This window comes from Terrapene carolina, unplaced genomic scaffold, assembly GCF_002925995.2.
Source record: "Terrapene carolina triunguis isolate 2854851 unplaced genomic scaffold, T_m_triunguis-2.0 Scaffold714, whole genome shotgun sequence".
NCBI lineage: Eukaryota > Metazoa > Chordata > Testudines > Emydidae > Terrapene > Terrapene triunguis.
Window position 1 is genome coordinate 16,842,663 of NW_020665065.1, and position 18,700 is coordinate 16,861,362.

Below are 18,700 nucleotides of genomic sequence, written 5' to 3' on the forward strand. Positions count from 1 at the left end.
CTCCTTGCTTCATGCCTGCCTCCTCCCTGGCTGCCACGGTTTTCAAGCTCCATGCAGGGGGCTAGGAAGTAAAGAAGAAGCTTTTCTTAGCCATTGCCCCGGCTCGAGGGAGGAAAAGAAGGAACTGTCCTGCCCACAAACTCCGGCCAACACCCAGCTGGGGAAGCCCATGCCGGTGAACCTCTTTCCCTGCTCCAAACAGTTTACAGTCTAAATAAATTTGTTCTAATTTACGCCCTGATCCTACAATCCCAGAGCCACTGGCCAGGGCCTCTTGAAAGTTCGTAAGGCTAAGGACCTGTGCTAGTGGATGCAACCCCAGGATGTGGCAGCAGAAACCAAAAGTGATATAAAAATGCTCCCTGGCACATGAGACAGGAAGCGAAACTAACGATCAATCAAACAGCGAAACTGGCTGTGCATGAAGCACTGCCCCCAAAGAGAGAGAGAGATCTTGCAGCACTGGCTCTAATCTTGTTCCCTTCTAGCCATCCAGTGTTACTTGAGAGCAATACACGACCCATTCTCAGACAAAACCGGGCCCAGGTTAACCAGGTTAGAATTTGGCCAAGACACGAGCGCTAATGAGCAAAACTCTTGGCAGAAAAAGAAAATAGTGTGTCTGGCTTTTTAATAGCAGCATCTCATGTGTAAATCAGCCAAGCAGCCTACGTCTGGGCCAGCAGTAACTCAGAGGGAAGAGCACCACCTAGAGAATCACCAAGGTTGTGCCTTGCAGGTCTCTCAGCCAACAGTCGACCCAAGCCTGGCCCTGCTTCGTTTGAGAGATCGCACAGTAGCCCAGCACAAGCTGGCATGGCTACAGAGAGAGAGATCTATACCCAGGTGAACCACAGCTTGCTTTGCCTGGGCTAGCAGACTGCAGAACCGTTTGCCAATAGCAGTGCAACTAACAAGAGCTAGCGACGGTGAAAATGATGGGGTGTAGACTAAGCTCACACAGGGGTCTTCAACCTGATAGCATGAAACTCATCCCAGTCACTGGTCTTACACAATTGCTAGTGGCAGTACAGTTTCAGCAGGGTGAAATTCTGTAGTGTCAACGCACCCTCTTAGTGCTGAACAAAGATCGATTTTGGTTCGGGATAAAACTGTATTTTAATTCCTTTTATTTTAGAAATTGCTGGAGGGGTTTGGTGAGGGATACATTTCTGTGCGACAGCCAAAAAGATGCACTAATAAAATCCTTGCTTTGGCTGAAAAGGCCTGCCCTCTATGCCTCTTGCCTGGGCTACACCTGAACTTCCAAGAACCCCAACTGTCACATGGTACCACTGCTGGACGTTTGTACGCACTGTTCACACACATTGTCTCCTCTGGATTTCACAAAGGGAGACTGACACCCTGGCCAGTTTCCCTTCTGCAGAGATGGGTTAGATCCACTCTCCTCCCCAGCGTTGTTTACCTGGTGGGGCGACGCAGCAGACAACAGGCCAGTTGCAGTTAGCGAGGTCTGATCCTTGAGGAGAAGTGTTAACAAGACATCAAACAGCTGCAGCAGAAAGGGCAATGGGAAGTTAAAACTCCCTAAGAAACCCCTCCACTGTCTCCAAAGCAACCACCTTCAGAGCCCTTTCCCTGAGCACCTGCTCAGGTGGAGGGAAGCTGAGCTGGATTTAACCCCTCATTCACCAGGCGGCCCCTGCTCCCACCACAGCCCCAGAGCGCAATCAGTGTTAAACCTCACGTTCTCCTTCCCCCTTCATGCCCGCACTCACCTGCAGTGATCTCTCTGTTAGGTTGCTCTGGGGCTTGCTGGCGTGTTGGTTACTCTCCCAGGGCTGGTTACTATAGAGCTCGGCACATGCTGAAGTGCTGTGACATTCAGGTTAGGTCTCTTTTGTTGGACAAGGTCACTGCCTGCTCCTGCATGGCCACACTAACCCCTTGAATTCCTCCTGGTAACCAGGTACCAGGAGCCCAGCCGCCCACACCATAACTCAGCCTGTCGTCCTACGTGCTGCCCGCCTTAAGCTCATTAGCTGCTAGGGGTTATGACTCCGCAGGGCGGCTGGTAAACAAAACCTGTCTGCCCAATCAGCCGCACGTTGCTAGAGCAGTCAGGTTTTCCCAGGATTTGCCAGTTTTTGTTCATAAATTTTGACTTGGCGGGAAGGGTTTCTCTGTCCGCAGATGGCTTCGGTGAACCGGCCAGTGCTACAGATTAATCACGACTGTGGCCATGAACGCGTCAGTAACGGTGCGGGATGCTAGCTGCTGTCATTGATTTGAAGTCTCAGGACGCTTGCCCTACGCCTCCACTCCTCACTCACTGTTCTTTGGCCCTGGCCCACCCAGACCCGTTCCCTGTGCCAAGGAAGGATTCAAACCCATCCCTAAGACTCACAAGTGACTATTTTTTAAATCCCAAACTTCTAGTTGGGGGGTGGGGAGAGGGAAATGACACCTGCCAAGTGTGACCACTTAGTGTCAAGGACTAATGTTTATGCATCACTATGGGCCAGGGATTGTCAGGAATTCCTGAGTGACAGTAACCATGGCTCCCCAGGGACTAGGAACAGTGGGGGGTGATTGTCAGGTTGTAACACCTCCAGAGAGGCACCATTTCCTGCAGAGGCTCACTTGTACTCGGGCAAACTGGATTCTCCCAAGTCCAGCAGAGAGGGGGCTTGGGGATAAACAGCCTGCGTTTAAACTGACTCAGGCTTTTTTCTGATCCAGCCAACAGACAGGACCTTCTCTCCCAGGGGAGGGCCCCACTCCTCAGGGGAGAGGTGGAAGGACTGAAATGGACCAGAGTCCTTTTGTAGACAGGGGGTGATATCTGGTAAGCTTATGAGCATGCATATAGGTTCTTTTATTGTTTTTAGTTTTCTCTGTCATGCTTTTACCTTAAGAATAAAGGTGCTTGCTTAGAAAAAACAATTACCCTGTTCATAACCTTCAAAGAGAAAGCAAAGCAGAGACATTGGGCTCTAAGCACTCTGTCCTGCTGGGTATCTCAGTGTAGGCAGGGAACGGCAGAGCCCGGAAAGACCTCGTCAGGAGGGAGCTACGGGTCTCTGCCCGAGAGGTGACAGCTTGAGGAGCCCCAAACCCTTAAAGGGCCACACCATATGATGGGGAGAGATGACCAGTGGGAAGTACTGCCCTTAAAGGGCAGATTACCCTGCCACCTGGCCCACTCACTGTTCACAGGTAAGAATCTCCAGGATCAAGGCCTTGGACTGTAAACTCTTCAGGGCAGAGTCTGTGTCTATTTGTACCGTGAAGCCCTCAGCAGTCTTGAGCAAAAATTGCTTTCACTTCCGGGGCAAAAGAGGGATGAGCCTAGAGACACTGCATGTGGTCTAAGACTCACTGGTATAACATGTCTCTAATAATCCAGCTGGATATCCCAGGGCTCCAGGATTCTCCCAGCCCTTCTCCCTTGCTCAACATTAGAAAGTGGCCTTTCCCTTCTGGCTTTATTAGCCAATTAACACAGCAGCAGATTAGCAGCAAGAGGGGGTTCATGACGGGGCAAGCAGATGGGGCAGAGGATTTGCTTGTCCAATCAGTCCAAACCAGTGTTCCTCACACACTCGCTCTTTCAAAGCCCACTGAACACAAAGGGAGACTTTCCACTGGCTTCAGCTCAGGCCCTTAGGAGGCTATGATCTCTCCCCAGCAGGAGGCGCCAGCCAGATGACACATTTTTTCCAAAGTTCCCATCTGTGCAGGAGTCTCACTTCTGCTCTTAGCTCCTTGGCAAGAGACAGGCGGCACTGCCCTCACTCTTGGGGGGTTTGACACTTGAGGGCAATGGAGGCAGGGTAGGGTATAAGCCAGATCTATGCTACTGGTGGTTACGTGCTGCCTTGTAAATGCTACACCCTGAATGTTCCACCCAATTCATTCTTCTCACCACCATAGGAGACCACCTTGCCAGCCATCACTCCAGCTGTTCAACAGACCCCACCACCTTGTCAGGTTCTTCGTACCCTTCCGTCCACTTGGGTGCTGTATGGTCGTGCTAGATGTTAAGGTCATTGTTATCCAGCACTTTTCTACTGTGCCTTCCCCCCATGCCCTCAGACTTTTGGCAACGGCCTTGGTATTTCAGTGCATATACTTCTGGTGCCCAGCTGCACCCTTCTCTATATCAGGAAGAAGTAAGAAGATAAATCAGGGAATCATTTCCTACAATCACAGCAGAGCCTATCTAATCCAGGTCAGGTAACTCTGGAAAACAAACAGGAATCCTACTTACCCTCAAAACATTTTATTGTTAATTTAATGTTACATTTCCCACCTGTTTTTCCTAGGTGCTCTTCCAGTGGCTCAAAGAGGCAAAATTAAACACATTCTCAGGAATTTTTTTTAAATATCAGAAATCAAATCCTCATCATCCAGTTTGAAATAATAATAATAAAAAAAAAGACAAAGTTGGAACACTTAAAAAAAATAGCAGGACTTCATACTGTTAAAGGCCTTCACCTCGAAATAAATAGATAAGAAAATATTTTTTTAAAAGAGAAATCTTAAGCCCAGCTCCATAAAAAAGGCAACCAAAGCTCTGTCCTTCATTGCATCTAGCTATGTCAGAGACTTAATAGCAAAGCATGAAAACTTATAAGGAATTTCAGAGTTTTGCTCAGATACAGCTAATTAACCAGAGTCGTCCAATTAACAGCTTTTCCCCATCAGAGTTACCTATTGTAGTTAATCTAAGTGCTCAGAAGCTCCCAGGCTGGTTGTGAGGACCTTTCAAAGAGGCACGTCTCAGTGACAAGGCAGCACTTCAGAAGCCATGCAACAATTTGCTGTTGAAAAGTCTTGGCAAGGACAACACTAGAACAGTTCTTGGCAGCATTAAAGGTCTTGCTGCCTCTATATCAATCCCACTGTCCTGCCCCCTGCCAGATGGGGAGGATTTCTTCCACCACCACCCCAACAACAAACTATTCAAGGTGAGAAGTGCTCTGGCATACAGCTGAGGCATCTCATGGCAGTACCCAGCTGCCGTGGCAGGGGTCGCCAGTTGTTAACCCTGCAGATCCCTTGCTGCACGTGTCATTCCACATCTATTGCATTGCATAGCCCATTAGCACATCAGACAGCAAATGCTAACAAGATTTAATCCAAATTGGAGTCTTCTGATACTGCTCTTCGCTCCCTTCTCACCACCAGCTCTTTAATAAAGCACCTGGGGACCAGGTCGAGTTACTGTCTTTGGCTATCCTCAGTTACATTAGTCAACAGGCTGCAAATAAGGAGAGGGAGGAAGAAGCGATACGCAAAAGCATCCTTGTTGGAAATCTGTAAACACCACAGTGTGCTGGTTTGGAGAAGTGGGGGGACAATCGCTCCCCCCCTCCAGGTTTATAGTCCTCTATGGTTTGCTGTGATCTCAGAGCAGAATTAAGAGCCTCAGCCGCTGGGGTTGCTGGTTTCTGTTGAGAGTTCAGAGTTTAAGGCATCCCTCTCCCACACTCCCCAGCGCTGGGGCACTTATTTCCACACTGCAGTCACAGGGCACTTTTTGGTTTTTGCATAGCTCTCACCCCTTTCTTGTAATGCCCAAGAAAGCTACAAAGGCTGCAACCAGTCATGGACTGACTGGGCTCTCTTGAAGTGGCCTGTTAGCTCAGAGGATAGGGTGCAGGGGGGCTCCCCCCAGGCTTTGGTCCACAGTGAAGAGAAGAGGTTCCTTCCCCAGCATCCACACGGGAAAGCAGACAGGGTGTCTGGTTTAGAACTGAACCCAGCCCGGGCTCTGCTGGTTCTGGTTAGATGCAGACCTGGAAGGAAACAAAACCATGCTTTGAGATGCTGAAGGTGGTTTGGGCTAAGGCTGCAGGTTGCCTCTTGAAGGGCTGGTTACTTTGTGAACATTGGCCAAGCTGACATATATTGCAGAGATCAAAACCAAAACCCCTCTTAGGGTCGGTCTTTGTTGCGGAGTTAACTTGGGCTCTTACTAAGGTGCTGCCCCATCCCCCTCCCACAAAACCCTCTCACCCAAGTTTGTTGGGGCTTTAAACCTGGGCTAGCTGGCCTGGCTGCGGGAGAGAGTTAGAGCTTGGGTGCTGCTTTCTCTTGGGGCTGGGAACCCCCCACTCTGCAGTAAGGATGCAGGCTAAATCATGCTGATAGTCCTCCAGTGCCTTCCCATGATTCTCCTGGGTGCCCAAAAGGACAGACAAGTTTGCCCACAATTCACTGGGAAAGAATCAGAGAGAAGCTCAGCAAAAAATGATGGACTGTGTCCCCAGAAGTCTTAGCAACATGCACAGGGGCGCACAGCACTAGTGAGGACACAGTAACTCGACGGGCTGCTCACACCCGGGCTACACTAACCCACTACCAGTCACCCAGGCTAACTGCAGTGAAGACAGACCCTTAGTTCACACTCGGGCTTTATCATCACTGCTTCGAAAGGGGGGTTGTACAGTGAGAAAGGTGCGGCAGTTATGGAGACAAGGCACTTTTTGTGCTTCCCGGAGGTAGCTAGGCAAGGCCAACACTGTATCCCACATCCGGTGTTGACCGCACCGAGTTTACCTTGCAGTGCCCTGTCTCCTGTTCTCCCAGCAGGATGGCTGTGCGGGGTAGTTATCCCAGGGTAAACCCACCTTTTCTTGTTAGTGAAGACAAGCCTGTGGTTAAGATGCCCTGGGGGCCTGCTTGAGCTCGCTAACAGTAATCATTTGAACAAGCTGCAGTGACAGACAACAGGGATGTTAGGGGACAATACAGAGCACCAACAAATACAGGAGCACTCAGTCCTGTTTCTAATGGATGAATGTCCATGTTAACTCACCCCTCACCTAGCTGGCAATTTAAACAGAGGGGTCGAGGACAGCCATCCCTTCTCACCCGAGAACGGTGCTCTTCTAGTTCAGGGGAGGCGTGCACGGGGAGCACCCCGGAGGATGCTTGCGTTGTCACTGGCAAGGCTGAACTGTCCAGTGGTGATGGGGATTTGCGCTCCAGGGCTGCCAATACAATGTAACCGCTCCCACCCAGACAGCCACCCCTGCTCACTCAGCTACACACCACACTGAACAGCAGGAAGGGCCTCACCCTGACGCTTTGGCAAAGTCTCCCCAGATATCGGCGCTGGCGGCTGTGGTGGCACCACCGGGCTGTGGCCAAGACAAAGCGGCATCTGCCAGCAACCAGGAAATTCAAAGGAAGGAAAAGAAAAAAGAAAGATCAGATTTCACCCCCATCAGTTATTTCCCACCAACCCCAGTTCCTTATGGCCCCAGGAAGGCACCACATCTTTACCAATAAAACCAATACAAGCCAGATGGAAACCTAGCTAGCCATGTCCACCTAGCTCTTCTCAATGGCTTAGCTAAATTGTTTTTTAAGCCAATTAGTTGAACTGGTGCAATTTCTGGCTTGAGAGAGGAACGCCTTGAGCTGCTTCTTCGAGATCTCTACGGCAGACCAAGCAGCAGTACTGGTGTCCTCGGAAGGTGGAGACTGATGGCATTAGCCAAAGCCAAACGTAACGTGGGCAGGTTTATTTACAGCCTGGTTCCATGCTGAAAAGTGACACTACAAATGGCACCGATGAGGGGTCACAATTTTTGCCTCTGTCTAGAGATACAATAGACATTCCCAGCCTCACAGACCTCACACAATGCATCTGCCAGGCTGAACTCTTACCATCACAGACTCAAAGTGCGGTCAGAACGAACCAGAATTCTGATCCCCCAGACACCTGGGTTCTACTCCCATTTCTGCTACTAGCCTGCTGGGTGACCTTGGGCAAGTCACCGCTGCGTGCCTCAGTTTCCCCATCTGTAAAGTGGGGAGGATACTGACCTCAAAGCGCTTCACAAAGATCTACCGATTAAAAAGCACTAGTTAGGAGCTAGGGATTATTAATAAAAGGTTTTCCACAGTTAAAAAAAAAAGTGATCACAAGAGCTTGGCACTGGCACAAAAATAATCCCAGGTCCAGCACAGAGTTAGTGCACCGCAGACGAGACAGGGGAAGTGAAATTAACATGTTGTTCAGCTTCATTGAGCTTTGTCTCACAGGCCTGCTCTGGAAACACAGCTGCATAAACCCAAGTGACCATATTGATCCGACCTGAGCAATTCCCTTGGCAGTAAGATTTAACTGGCTCCTTAGCTGGATGGCAGAAGGTACCATGTGGGCATAAACAGGTGGTCTCTTAAGAGACCAGAGACACGTCTACCATCTCAAGGTATGTGCAGGAGTTCCCAAGGGAAGCGATGTTTATAATCCATGCAGATGCAAGCAAGGAGGAGGTGGTAACAATCAGAAACCACATGATAATGCCACACGTTTGTTATACTATGACTGGCCAGGACAGAAACCTCTGTTAGCTCCTATGCTGATGCTTTAGCCTCCCTTTCGTCACTGTGCTAAATGGAGGCTGCAATGTCTCAAGGAAAGAGGAAGTTTTGTGTTAACTTCTGCCATGACGGGACTGGGCCTGACTAGTCTATGTGGTTTCCATTCACCAGTTAACCACCAGTGTGATAGCTGGGTGACGACGATTCAACTAGTCTGATCGTATCAGATCTACTACCTGAGCTAGTTAGCATGTCAGCTCCCTTCAAGCAGCCTCTCTCGAGTCTGCTTAGATCTAGCTGCACGACTAGGGGGAGAGGGACAGCTCAGTGGTTTGAGCATTGGCCTGCTAAACCCAGGGTTGCGAGTTCAATCCTGGAGGGGGCCATTTAGGGAACTGGGGTAAAAATCTGTCTGGGGACTGGCCCTGCTTTGAGCAGGGGGTTGGACTAGATGACCTCCTGAGGTCCCTTCCAGCCCTGATATTCTATGATTCTAACTGGCCAACTTCTCAGGTGCTGCTGAGCCCCACTAAAGTGTCCTCAGAAGGGTTTTCAGCCGCCTGTTTCTTACAACGCTAAAGTGATCAATGCATTTGTCACATCAGCACTATACGACTGCAATTCACATTACGTGGGGATGGTGCAGGGAGGTATCTGGACACTGCAGCAGGCGAGCAGCTCACCATTTAAACAGAGTCAAAAACTCGTGAACCCATCACACCAGCCCCTTGCGTTGGCTGCGGGTTGAATGCTAGGATTAGTTCAAGACCTTTCTTCAAAGCCCTGGATGGCCCAGGGCTGAGTTACTTGAGGGGCAGTCTTCTCCCTATGTTCCCCACCATGTGCTACACTCATTTGGGATGCTGCAGCTGACAGAGGCCAGGTTGAATCCTGTGAGGCTGGGGAAAGGTGTAGGATCCAGTGAGTTCTGCAATCACGGAACAAACTTGCCAGCCTGATCCTGAATCTTGCCATGTTCACAGCTCACCACAAGGCACAAGCATCCCCCTAAACAGCGTAGAAACAATACCCAAACTGGAAGGAATCAGCCCGTCAGTGAAAGGAACTGGCTTAAAAAGAAAAAAAACCGTCTTTCCTAGAGGTAATTTGATGTCTCTCACACTGTGCTGAGAAGCGCCATAGACATGCTCCCAGATACCATGGTAATGGGCACCGTATAAGAAGCATTGGCAGGTATAAATAGACCTAAAGAAAATGAAGCTTGCCCATGAACACAGACCTGTGTTAGCGGCGCTTGCTGGCTGGGAATCCGCAGGGCATGTTGGAAGCTGCTCCCCTGGAGGAGGGATCAGAGCAGGAGATCTCCCTGCAGGAGGGGGTGGGAGCAGGCTGAGGCCCCCAGGCCCCGCTGGGCGCGGTTTGCTGTTCCCTGCTGCGCCTTCTTTTTTCTTCATGTTCTAAAGGGAAATGAAAAATTCACAACTTCTAACGTCAGCTTAAATGCAGCTGTTGTGAGCATCAGACAGTGCTTTGGCACAACTGTCTCCAGTTGTTATCGCTCATGGGAAGCCTCTGACGTCTGCTGATTCTTTTATGCTGCTGAGCACAGGGCGGGGCAGGAGAGAGGCTGGTTCCCTCTGAAGTCCCGCTGCCATCTTGGCCATCACCAGGGACCTCCAGTGCCAAATGCATGAGCCGATACAGCTTGAGCTAGAGCCCAGTTCTATAGTGGGGAGGGGTCACAGCCTCCCATCCTCTGTGGATCCAGCAGAGGGGGACACAACACACACACCCTGACGGATGCATTACACTAACATTCCTCCAGCAACCGGATTTCCAGTGCTTCCCCCCTGCAGCCCAGGCAGAGAGTGGGGAGGGAGGGAGGAAGAAGAGCTGCCGGCTGTGGCTACCTCCACTAGCTAAAGCAGGTCATATTTTGCCCCTTACTAAAACTGAATTTAGCAAAAGAGAACCGGGAGATGGTCTGGAAACATTCCCCATCTAACATGTTGGTGTGACTGGGCACAGGGTTATTGGAATTTTAGCAAAACCCCATCACACTGCTACGACCTCATCAGAATTGCAACCAATAAACTATCTGGCTTTGGCAGAGCCAGACTGATCATTCTTAGAGGGCTGGTACCCGGTAAGTCAGCCGTACGCACCTGTAAAGGTGAGCTTCCATGTGTCTCAAACAATAGACTCTACAATCAAACTACATATGGCAAGATGAACGCTGGGATTGCCTCTAAGGAGAGTGCCGGGGAAGTTTTACTTGGTGGAAGCAGCAGGCTAACCAAGAAAAGCACCTCACCGCAATGTTCAGTTTGATGGTCTGTCCCTCCTTGAAGCCCAGGTCTAGTTTGGGTCCCTGATCTGGGTTCTGGGCTTGTTTTGCAAGCTCGCTCTGCTGTTTAACCCATCTGCACGGGGAAAATGACAGGTGTAAACTGAGGAGAGAGCACATATGAGAGCTGCTCATGGCTAAGTGCAGTGCTGCTACAAGGAATGCAGGCCATTTAAAATCCATATTGGAAACAAGTTGAGTTTCTTACATTACCAGCACAGTCTGAACAACGAATTTTAAAAACCCAATTTGTTTTTTTTGCATTTCTCTGGGCCTGACGGTTAAAATCAATGAAGCCAGTTTCACTTTTTGGGCCGTCAATTAGAGCGGGACAAAATTTTTACTATTTGCCACATAATGCATTTGGGGGGCACCAAAGCTACTTGTCAAATTCAGCAAAGAGTTTCTGCCAACAAACATCCTGGAAACATCAAAACAGTTCGTTTTGAAAAAAGTCAAAACAGATGGTTTCAAAACTGTTGCTGTGAATAGATATTCGAACAGTATTGTTTCTGCCTGACAGAAACTTTCAGTTTTTTGTTTCAGTGAGAAACCACAAAAGTTAGTTTCAAACCGAAAATGAATTTAATTCCAACCCCCTGGTTTGGTCACTGAACCAAAAAAATTTCAATTATTCAGTCAGCTCTGCTGTTAACACACTGCATTGGTTGGAACGCACACTCTACAGGGGAAAACTTATTTGCTCAAAACCAACCTACTTATGCTGTGTATTTTTCAGCTAAATCACCAGGTTTTATAACAACTTATTTTTATAAATTCTCAGTTGGGGCTGTGATGCTGGCAGACCAGGTGCCAGCTCTTGCCAAGACTGTAGGTCACAACTGGAAATCAGACCAGCTCACCTGTATGTTAGTATTGTTCAAGATAGGTGTTAGACTTGTAGAATGCGTTTAGACTCTAAGGGATGCTTGTAAGTTGCTGCATGCATTAATTTAACTTGTCATGTCTGTATCCCATGCTATAAGAAGATATGCAAGTTTTGCTTTATAACTGTAAAAATGACTGCTCTGAACTTGTGAACCCAGCCCAGAGGAATGGTCTACCGCCCATCAAGAAGGACTATCAAAACTAAATGGGCCACTGTGGAACATCACGATACAAAGACTTGGTAAATGGCCCCCGTCACGCGCATGAAAGTGCTACGCACAAGAAAACCCAGCCCATCAGCTTGAAAGTTGGAAGACGGGGATAAAACAGGGACACAAGAAAATATTCTGACTCTCACAGGGCTGGAGATGGGAACCAGAAGCAGAGATTCCCAGAGTCAACCTGGTGAGCCCTAAAAGACATTCAGTACTGATAGAGTATTACAACTCTGTCACCTTTTGGAACCACAGACTAACTCATTTGTGGGGGAGGGATAGCTCAGTGGTTTGAGCATCGGCCTGCTAAATCCAGGGTTGTGAGTTCAATCCTTGAGGAGGCCACTTAGGAATCTGGGGCAAAATCAGTACTTGGTCCTGCTAGTGAAGGCAGGGGGCTGGACTTGATGACCTTTCAGGGTCCCTTCCAGTTCTATGAGATAGGTATATCTCCATATATTATGTGGTAAATAACTCATTTCTTTTTCCTAGTTAATAAATCCTTAGTTGACTATAAGATTGGCTACAAGTGTTGGTTTGGGTGTGAGATCTCAGGTACAAATTGACCTGGGGTAAGTGACTGTTCTCTTGGGACTGGAAGCAACTTGAATCTTTTGTGAGCTGTGGTGTATGGCAACCAGCTGTCACTAAGTCCAGCTTGCCTGGGTGGCAAGACAGACTGGAGTGCCTAAGCGGACTGTGTGTGACTCAATGGTAAGATTGTTATTGTGTGTCAGGAGTTCACAGTTGTTACTGGCTTGGTGAAATCTAATTACAGAACACACCACCAGCTTGGGCTCTCTGCCTTGTCTGCCCTGAGGTCAGCACTCTCAGCTGTGACAGGGGCCATTTTGAGTTGTCCCTTTAAACAAATCTGACTTGCGTGGATTCCTGAAAGCAGCTCGGTGGATACCATGGTAATGGGCAGGAAAGAAAGTGTGCAAAAAGCCAGCAGGCTGTTTTAAGGGAATATGTTACCAAGTTCATTTTTAAAGCCTGCCTGGGTGCAGTAGTGGCTCTTTCAATATGCTTATGTGGCCTGAGGACCAGCCAGCTGCAGTAACACGCAGGGAAGCAGCGCAGAGAAAGCTACTCCTGCTATTCAAAGTGACAACAGCCCAACCGAATCAGCCAGCATGTCCGATGCCTGCAAGGGGCAGTTGCTCAGTCACTTTCTCACTGCTCTGCTCATCCTGACAGGCCCGCAGCACAGGAAGGAGCAAATAACCGCCTTGGGCTAATGCACAGCCTCATTTTCTGCTAGCGGTTAGAACTACATTCAAGCCTCTCAGAGGTGGTCGCGCTTTGGAGGAAGGAGACAAAGGGGAAACAGCAGCCAGGGAGGAACCCATGTGGTCTGGCATGTGAGGGCCCAGCAGGGATAAGTCCTACTCCCCCTCTGGGGGGCTCGGGAAATTTTGGCAAGACAAAAATGTTCCACATTTGTTTCTCTGTACAAAGAAGGGAACTGAACTGGCTCAACAGGACCCGTCTGCCCCGTGACACTCCCCTGACCATGCTTCCCCTCCCTAGTGAATCGAGAGCTAACAGCTTACAACTGCAGCAATTTCGGAGAACACCGACAACTGTGCGAATGCCACAGAAATGACCCAGCCCAGAGAGCAAAGGAAGAGAAGAAAACTCACTTAAAGTGGTCTTGAATGGCTACATTGAAGTCAAAAGCATCCCCTCGGTCTACAAATCCAACTCCGATAAACGCACGGCGCCCTGGGAAACAAACGAGAGTTCAATAATAAAGTAACAACCCTCCACAAGTGAAAAGGAGACACTCGCTCTCCCTGCATTGTGGTTTCACACATTTCATAGCCCTGCCATTCTCTTAGGACTCAGGAGAGCACATTTAATAGCTGAATTCGATTTCTCGTCCTAGCCTCTGCCTTTGCTCAGCCTACCAGCTGGGGGCGTTTGTTTCTCCTCTACAGGGTAGCTGGATCAAAGGGCCAATCTATCCAACAATGCTGACCAATGTTTCCAATTTATTCTAAATGAAGATGCAAAAGCTGGCTTTCAGGTTGGACCTTTCCAGCGTCAGGACTGTCCCAAGATCACATGGGCTAAAGGCTAGCTTTCCCCCTCCAAGGGTTAAGGAGGTTGGAGAAGGGAAGTGGAGGCAGTATTAGATATCCGACATGAACTCTCCACTACAAGAAGACACTGTTCAGTGACATCTAGCTGCACCTCAGCATTCTCCCTGGCCTTTGCCATTGGGTTTGTTCTGTGTGCGTACAGCACCTTGCACAATGGGGGCCCAGGTCTATAATTAGCGTCTCTAGGTGCTTTGGCAATACAAGTAAATCAGAATCCCTAGTAAATGCCTTTCTTTGGGCGCCCTGTGGCACCCACAGCCACCTGCAATAGGTATGGATCATCATTTGGTTCCTTTATGGTTAAAGTGAAGCCTATCCCCTCAGCCCTGAGAATATTGTTCAGCAGTTTAAATTTACCTTTCAGGACCTTCCACTGACACCCTTCTCCCCTATATTCTCTCTCACTCGCACACTTAAGAGAAAGCAGGCTCTCCTCCCATTGCAATAGCCAGCGCTCTACCCTGCACCACAGCCAGCCTTTATTCAGGTTATAAAACATCTAGGCCTGGAATCTTCCAACCTTGAGATGGTTCCGTGAAACTCATTTAAAAATAATTAAGTGGATTTAATATTGGTGAAGGGTGTTAAGTTGACAGCACTGGAGACAGAGTTTGTTTATCCACAGAAATGATACAGTATAGCCAGCACTAGTACCTGTTTCCCTATAGTCTCCCACTTGCTTCTCGCCCATGACCTGTGGCCTATTTTAGCCTTGGCCTCTCGGCTGAGAATGCCAATCAAGAATGCTTTCTGTATTGTGGTGTCACTTCCTACTACAAACTGGACAATTGCCCGGTCTACACAAAGTTGCCCCAGTTTAATTAAAGGTGCAATTTTAAACAGATTTCATTAAACCAGCATAACTGTGTGTGAACTCTCTTAGGTCTGGTCTATACTACCCGCCTGAATCGGCGGGTAGAAATCGACCTCTCGGGGATCGATTTATCGCGTCCCGTTGGGACGCGACAATCGATCCCCGAATCGGTGCTCTAACTCCACCAGGGGAGGTGGTAGTAAGCGCCGCCGACAAAAAACCGCAGAAGTCGATTTTGCCGCCGTCCTCACAACGGGGTAAGTCGGCTGTGATACGTCGAATTCAGCTACGCTATTCACGTAGCTGAATTTGCGTATCTTAAATCGACTCCCCCCTGTAGTGTAGATGTACCCTTATATTGGTCTTAGATCAGTTTAGCTTCTATTGGTAAATTTACATGCATAAACTAAACTGACATAACCAGTTTTAAACTAATATACATTTATCCACACAGGGGTCTGCACAGCTTAACGAAATTGGTTTTTTAACTGATTCAGTGTGTAGACTAGAGTTGCGTGAAGGATGGAAACCCCATTTCACAAAGCATTTTGAAATCTGACTTTGTTTTGAATTGGAACAAACCCCAACATTTCTGAAATTCTTTGAAAAGGAAAGTTCTGAGAAAAAATTGTTTTGGATTGATCAAAACTATTTCAATTTAGATTTGTATTATAGATTATATATAATACAAACATTTAAAAAATTCAAAATGAAAAGTAATTTCTAAACAAAAAATTTAAGTGTTTGGCACCAAGGATGTGGAAATGGGACATTTTGACACTGTCAGAACTTTTATTTTGTTTTTTCTCTAAAACTAAATTTTGGCAAAATTTACATGATTTCGCGAAGTGTTTCAATTTTGACGGAACTGCAATTTCCGACATAACATGGTCCTGTTTCCGATCAGCTCTAGTGTAGACAAAGAAGTCATTTCATGCAGGAGGTTGAACCACAGTCTGACGGTAACAATTTCTGATAATTATTGACTTTAAGATGGATCTGGACTGAAAGGCTCCTGATCCTGCCAATCTCCTGTGCAATCCACTGCCCTACACTTCTAGGCTGTACTTTAGATGTAATGTATATTTATCCCTTTCAAATCAAGGACCCTTCACATCAGAATAATAATAATGGAAACCAGCTAAAGAAACTTATTCCCCAAGATTTATATGCGTCAGTTTGCAGAAGAAAAGTGATCTGAACACTGCCCATACCACTTTCATCTTCAACCCGGATGACAAAATATCTGCTGGAATCTGTCACACCCTCTACAGCGATGCTAGGAAACTGGTCCACAGGTGCCTGGGCAAAAAGTTCTCCTAGAAACAAGAGTAGGAAACACACAATCGTTCAATACCCCAGTATTCCCCCATTCTTCATCAGGATACAACACATACAGAGACAGCACTTTACACACAATGAATTAAGCGTGACAACACTTCTGAATGGTAGGTTTTATCCCCAGGATCTAAGGAATTCTCATTCCGGGTTCTAACAATTCGACCACATTTCCTCTTTTAGACTGAGACCCCTCAATTCTTCCAGCTTTAGATAACAAGACTCTTCTAGCACAGCTACTGACACAGAATGAACACACTTACTGGCAATTGGGGCTGGGGAGGGGAGAGAGAGAACGCTGTTTCTCTTCAGTGATCAACCCCTTTCTGACCTGAACTTGGTGTGGGGAGAACAATGGGACTCCCGAGGCAGCCACATGGAGTGAGGGCTGCAGTGATGAAGGTCCCTGCCTGGGGAGAAGGGAGAATTATAATGAACACCCCAGCCTAGCAGAAGTGTGTTTCCCAGGATGCACCACTCACGCAGTTGTCTGTACATCTGCTTATGAACACAAAAGCACCACATCGTTAAGCCACGGTAGCGACACCTAACATTCTGCTGTAACATCCACTACCCAGGAAGGGCTAGCAGCCTCCCTCTGGGAAGGAGGAGAATTATTGGGCTAGGGCTATAGATGGAAAGTTCTTTTCTGTGGACTTCACAGGCTAGAGCCAGACGGGTTTTCCCACTTGTTGACCTGCAGCTTTTTACCAGGAGCACAGACCTGGCTCATTTCACACCGCAGATACTTCTAAAGCTTCCTTCTCCCCAGCCTCTTTATTAGCTTCCAAGGCACCTTTCAGCACCCACATGACGTCATTCTGCCACATGGGGACAACAGCGGCTCCAATCCTGTTACTGAAGTGAGTTTTTCTCCAAGGCACCTATTGCGGGGACACCCACGCACTGCACAAGATGAAGGAGCGTAAAAGCCCACAGCAAAACTGCATGGCAAGTGGCAGCCCTGGCCAAATAATTACAGGACAGGGAAAGGAAGAAGCCCACTGAGCAGGCAGCCTCTCCGGTTTTAGCACCACTCCAGCTTGTAAAAACACTCCAGTACCCAGTTTCCAATTAACGTCACCATACATCTGGGATCTTTCAGGTTCCAGCCCTGGGCATTTCTCTTTAAGATCATTCCTGACCATAGCTAACAAGGCTGGACAGGCCTGCCTGAGGTGGGAGCCCCTTCCTGAAGGAAATGGAGGGGAGAAACCCTAGGTGTAAAGTACATGAATGCTGTATGGCTTTCCCTTTACCTGAATTCTTATCCTCCAGTTTAATGAAAGCCATCTTCCCCTTGGACGTTATCCGCAGCCTGCCACTCCATGATGGCTGATCCAGCTGCCACTCTGCAGCTCTGCGGGAGAAAATTACTGTTAACATCAGAAAAGTCACTCAAATCTTAGGCTTCAAAACTCCCTCTATTATCACTCTTTGTATTGCAGTAGTGCCTAGGGCACCATAAAGGAATTTACTAGGCTACTACTATTAATTGTGCCGTACTACTGCGTAGTAGCCTAAATCAGGGATCACTGCTCCCCTGTGCTAGGCGCTGTACACACACAGAATAAAAAGAAAGTCTCTGCCCTAGAGCAGTAGGGACTCTACAGACCTACAAGAAGAGAAAAGTCCCTGCCCAAAAAAAGCTTATAATATAAAGCCCTGATCTTGCAAACTGCTCCACCCAGGCCGACCCCTTCACCAGTCCAGAAGGCCATGGGGTTCTGCCTACAGGGAGCAGCTTGGAGGATCAGTGACATGGTTACGGCAGGACATAACAGGCAAATTAAACAAACAAATGGGGAGCAGAGCTCAGGCGCAGGATATAACTATGACTCAAGCAAATTACATTACATAATCCAGGCCAGGCACTGTCAGGTTAATATGCAGATTTGTTTTGGAAAGATCTTTCTGCTTGCTTAACCTCTCTTCTTGGATTTTCCGCCCAAGTCTCTCTGTTAGCTGAAATCCCATTTGCACAGATTTTTGCTTTGGAAGACAGATGTGGTATTCATCGCCACCTAACGCCGCCGTCCTCGGCTCAGACATTTGCCTCAGCATGCCATGGCAAAGAATTGCAGGCCTGTCCTCCAAAGCAGGGCTGAATACAATTGAAAATACAGGCCTTTGAAAGAAGCAGTTGCACAGTAGGATACTATCTGGGGGAAGGAAGCATTGCTTAGCAGTTAGAGCCAAGATTGGCAGGCAGGATTCGGGCTCTTCTCTCGGCTTTTTACCTGACACGGTGTGAAAGTTGGTGCATTTTACTTCATTGCTGTACCTCAACTTCCCCATCTGTAAATGGGGATCATTTTTCACAGGAGTGCTGGGAGGCTTGCTTCAAAGGAGTTTCGAGACTGTTGCATTGTATAAAAGATGCTACTGAAATACATCATGTGACCACAATGCAGGTTTTACATGACCACCACAATGTGGTGGGTGAATCTCTGATATAGTGAGTGAACACAGCCAGTTTGATGCTATTTTAGTGCTATTGTTGGGCCCTGTTAAACCAGTATACTGATATACTACAATAGAGCTAAAGAGCCCATAAATTTTTTTCTTCATTTTTGTGGTTTGCAATTGCTGTTGCATTCTGTAAACCACGTCGAGACTGGATCTAAAATAATCACTTTAAGGAACTCATTATTATTTCTAAAAAAGCAACAGAGGGTCCTGTGGCACCTTTAAGACTAACAGAAGTATTGGAGCATAAGCTTTC

The 18,700-nt window shown here is 47.9% G+C and overlaps 1 protein-coding gene across 1 annotated transcript; it reads right to left on the bottom strand.

Moving 5' to 3' along the window:
- Positions 1-4,241: 4,241 nt before the first annotated feature.
- NECAP2 (NECAP endocytosis associated 2) lies at positions 4,242-17,407 on the bottom strand. Its single transcript, XM_026660076.2, has 7 exons — positions 17,235-17,407; positions 15,852-15,956; positions 13,362-13,443; positions 10,580-10,688; positions 9,545-9,722; positions 7,051-7,135; positions 4,242-5,765 (listed from the first exon to the last, which is right to left on the bottom strand). The coding sequence occupies exons 1-7, from the start codon at positions 17,359-17,361 to the stop codon at positions 5,717-5,719; spliced, it is 735 nt and encodes a 244-aa protein (XP_026515861.1). The 5' UTR covers positions 17,362-17,407; the 3' UTR covers positions 4,242-5,716.
- Positions 17,408-18,700: the final 1,293 nt, after the last annotated feature.

Coding starts and splice junctions, on each gene's coding strand:
- NECAP2 (XM_026660076.2), bottom strand. CDS start 17,361: ATGTTAACAGTAATTTTCTCCCGCAGAGCTGCAGAGTGGCAGCTGGAT. Junction 13,444..15,851: donor CCGGGTTGAAGATGAAAGTG/GTATGGGCAGTG, acceptor TTTGTTTCCCAG/GGCGCCGTGCGTTTATCGGA. Junction 10,689..13,361: donor GCCATTCAAGACCACTTTAA/GTGAGTTTTCTT, acceptor TTCCCCGTGCAG/ATGGGTTAAACAGCAGAGCG.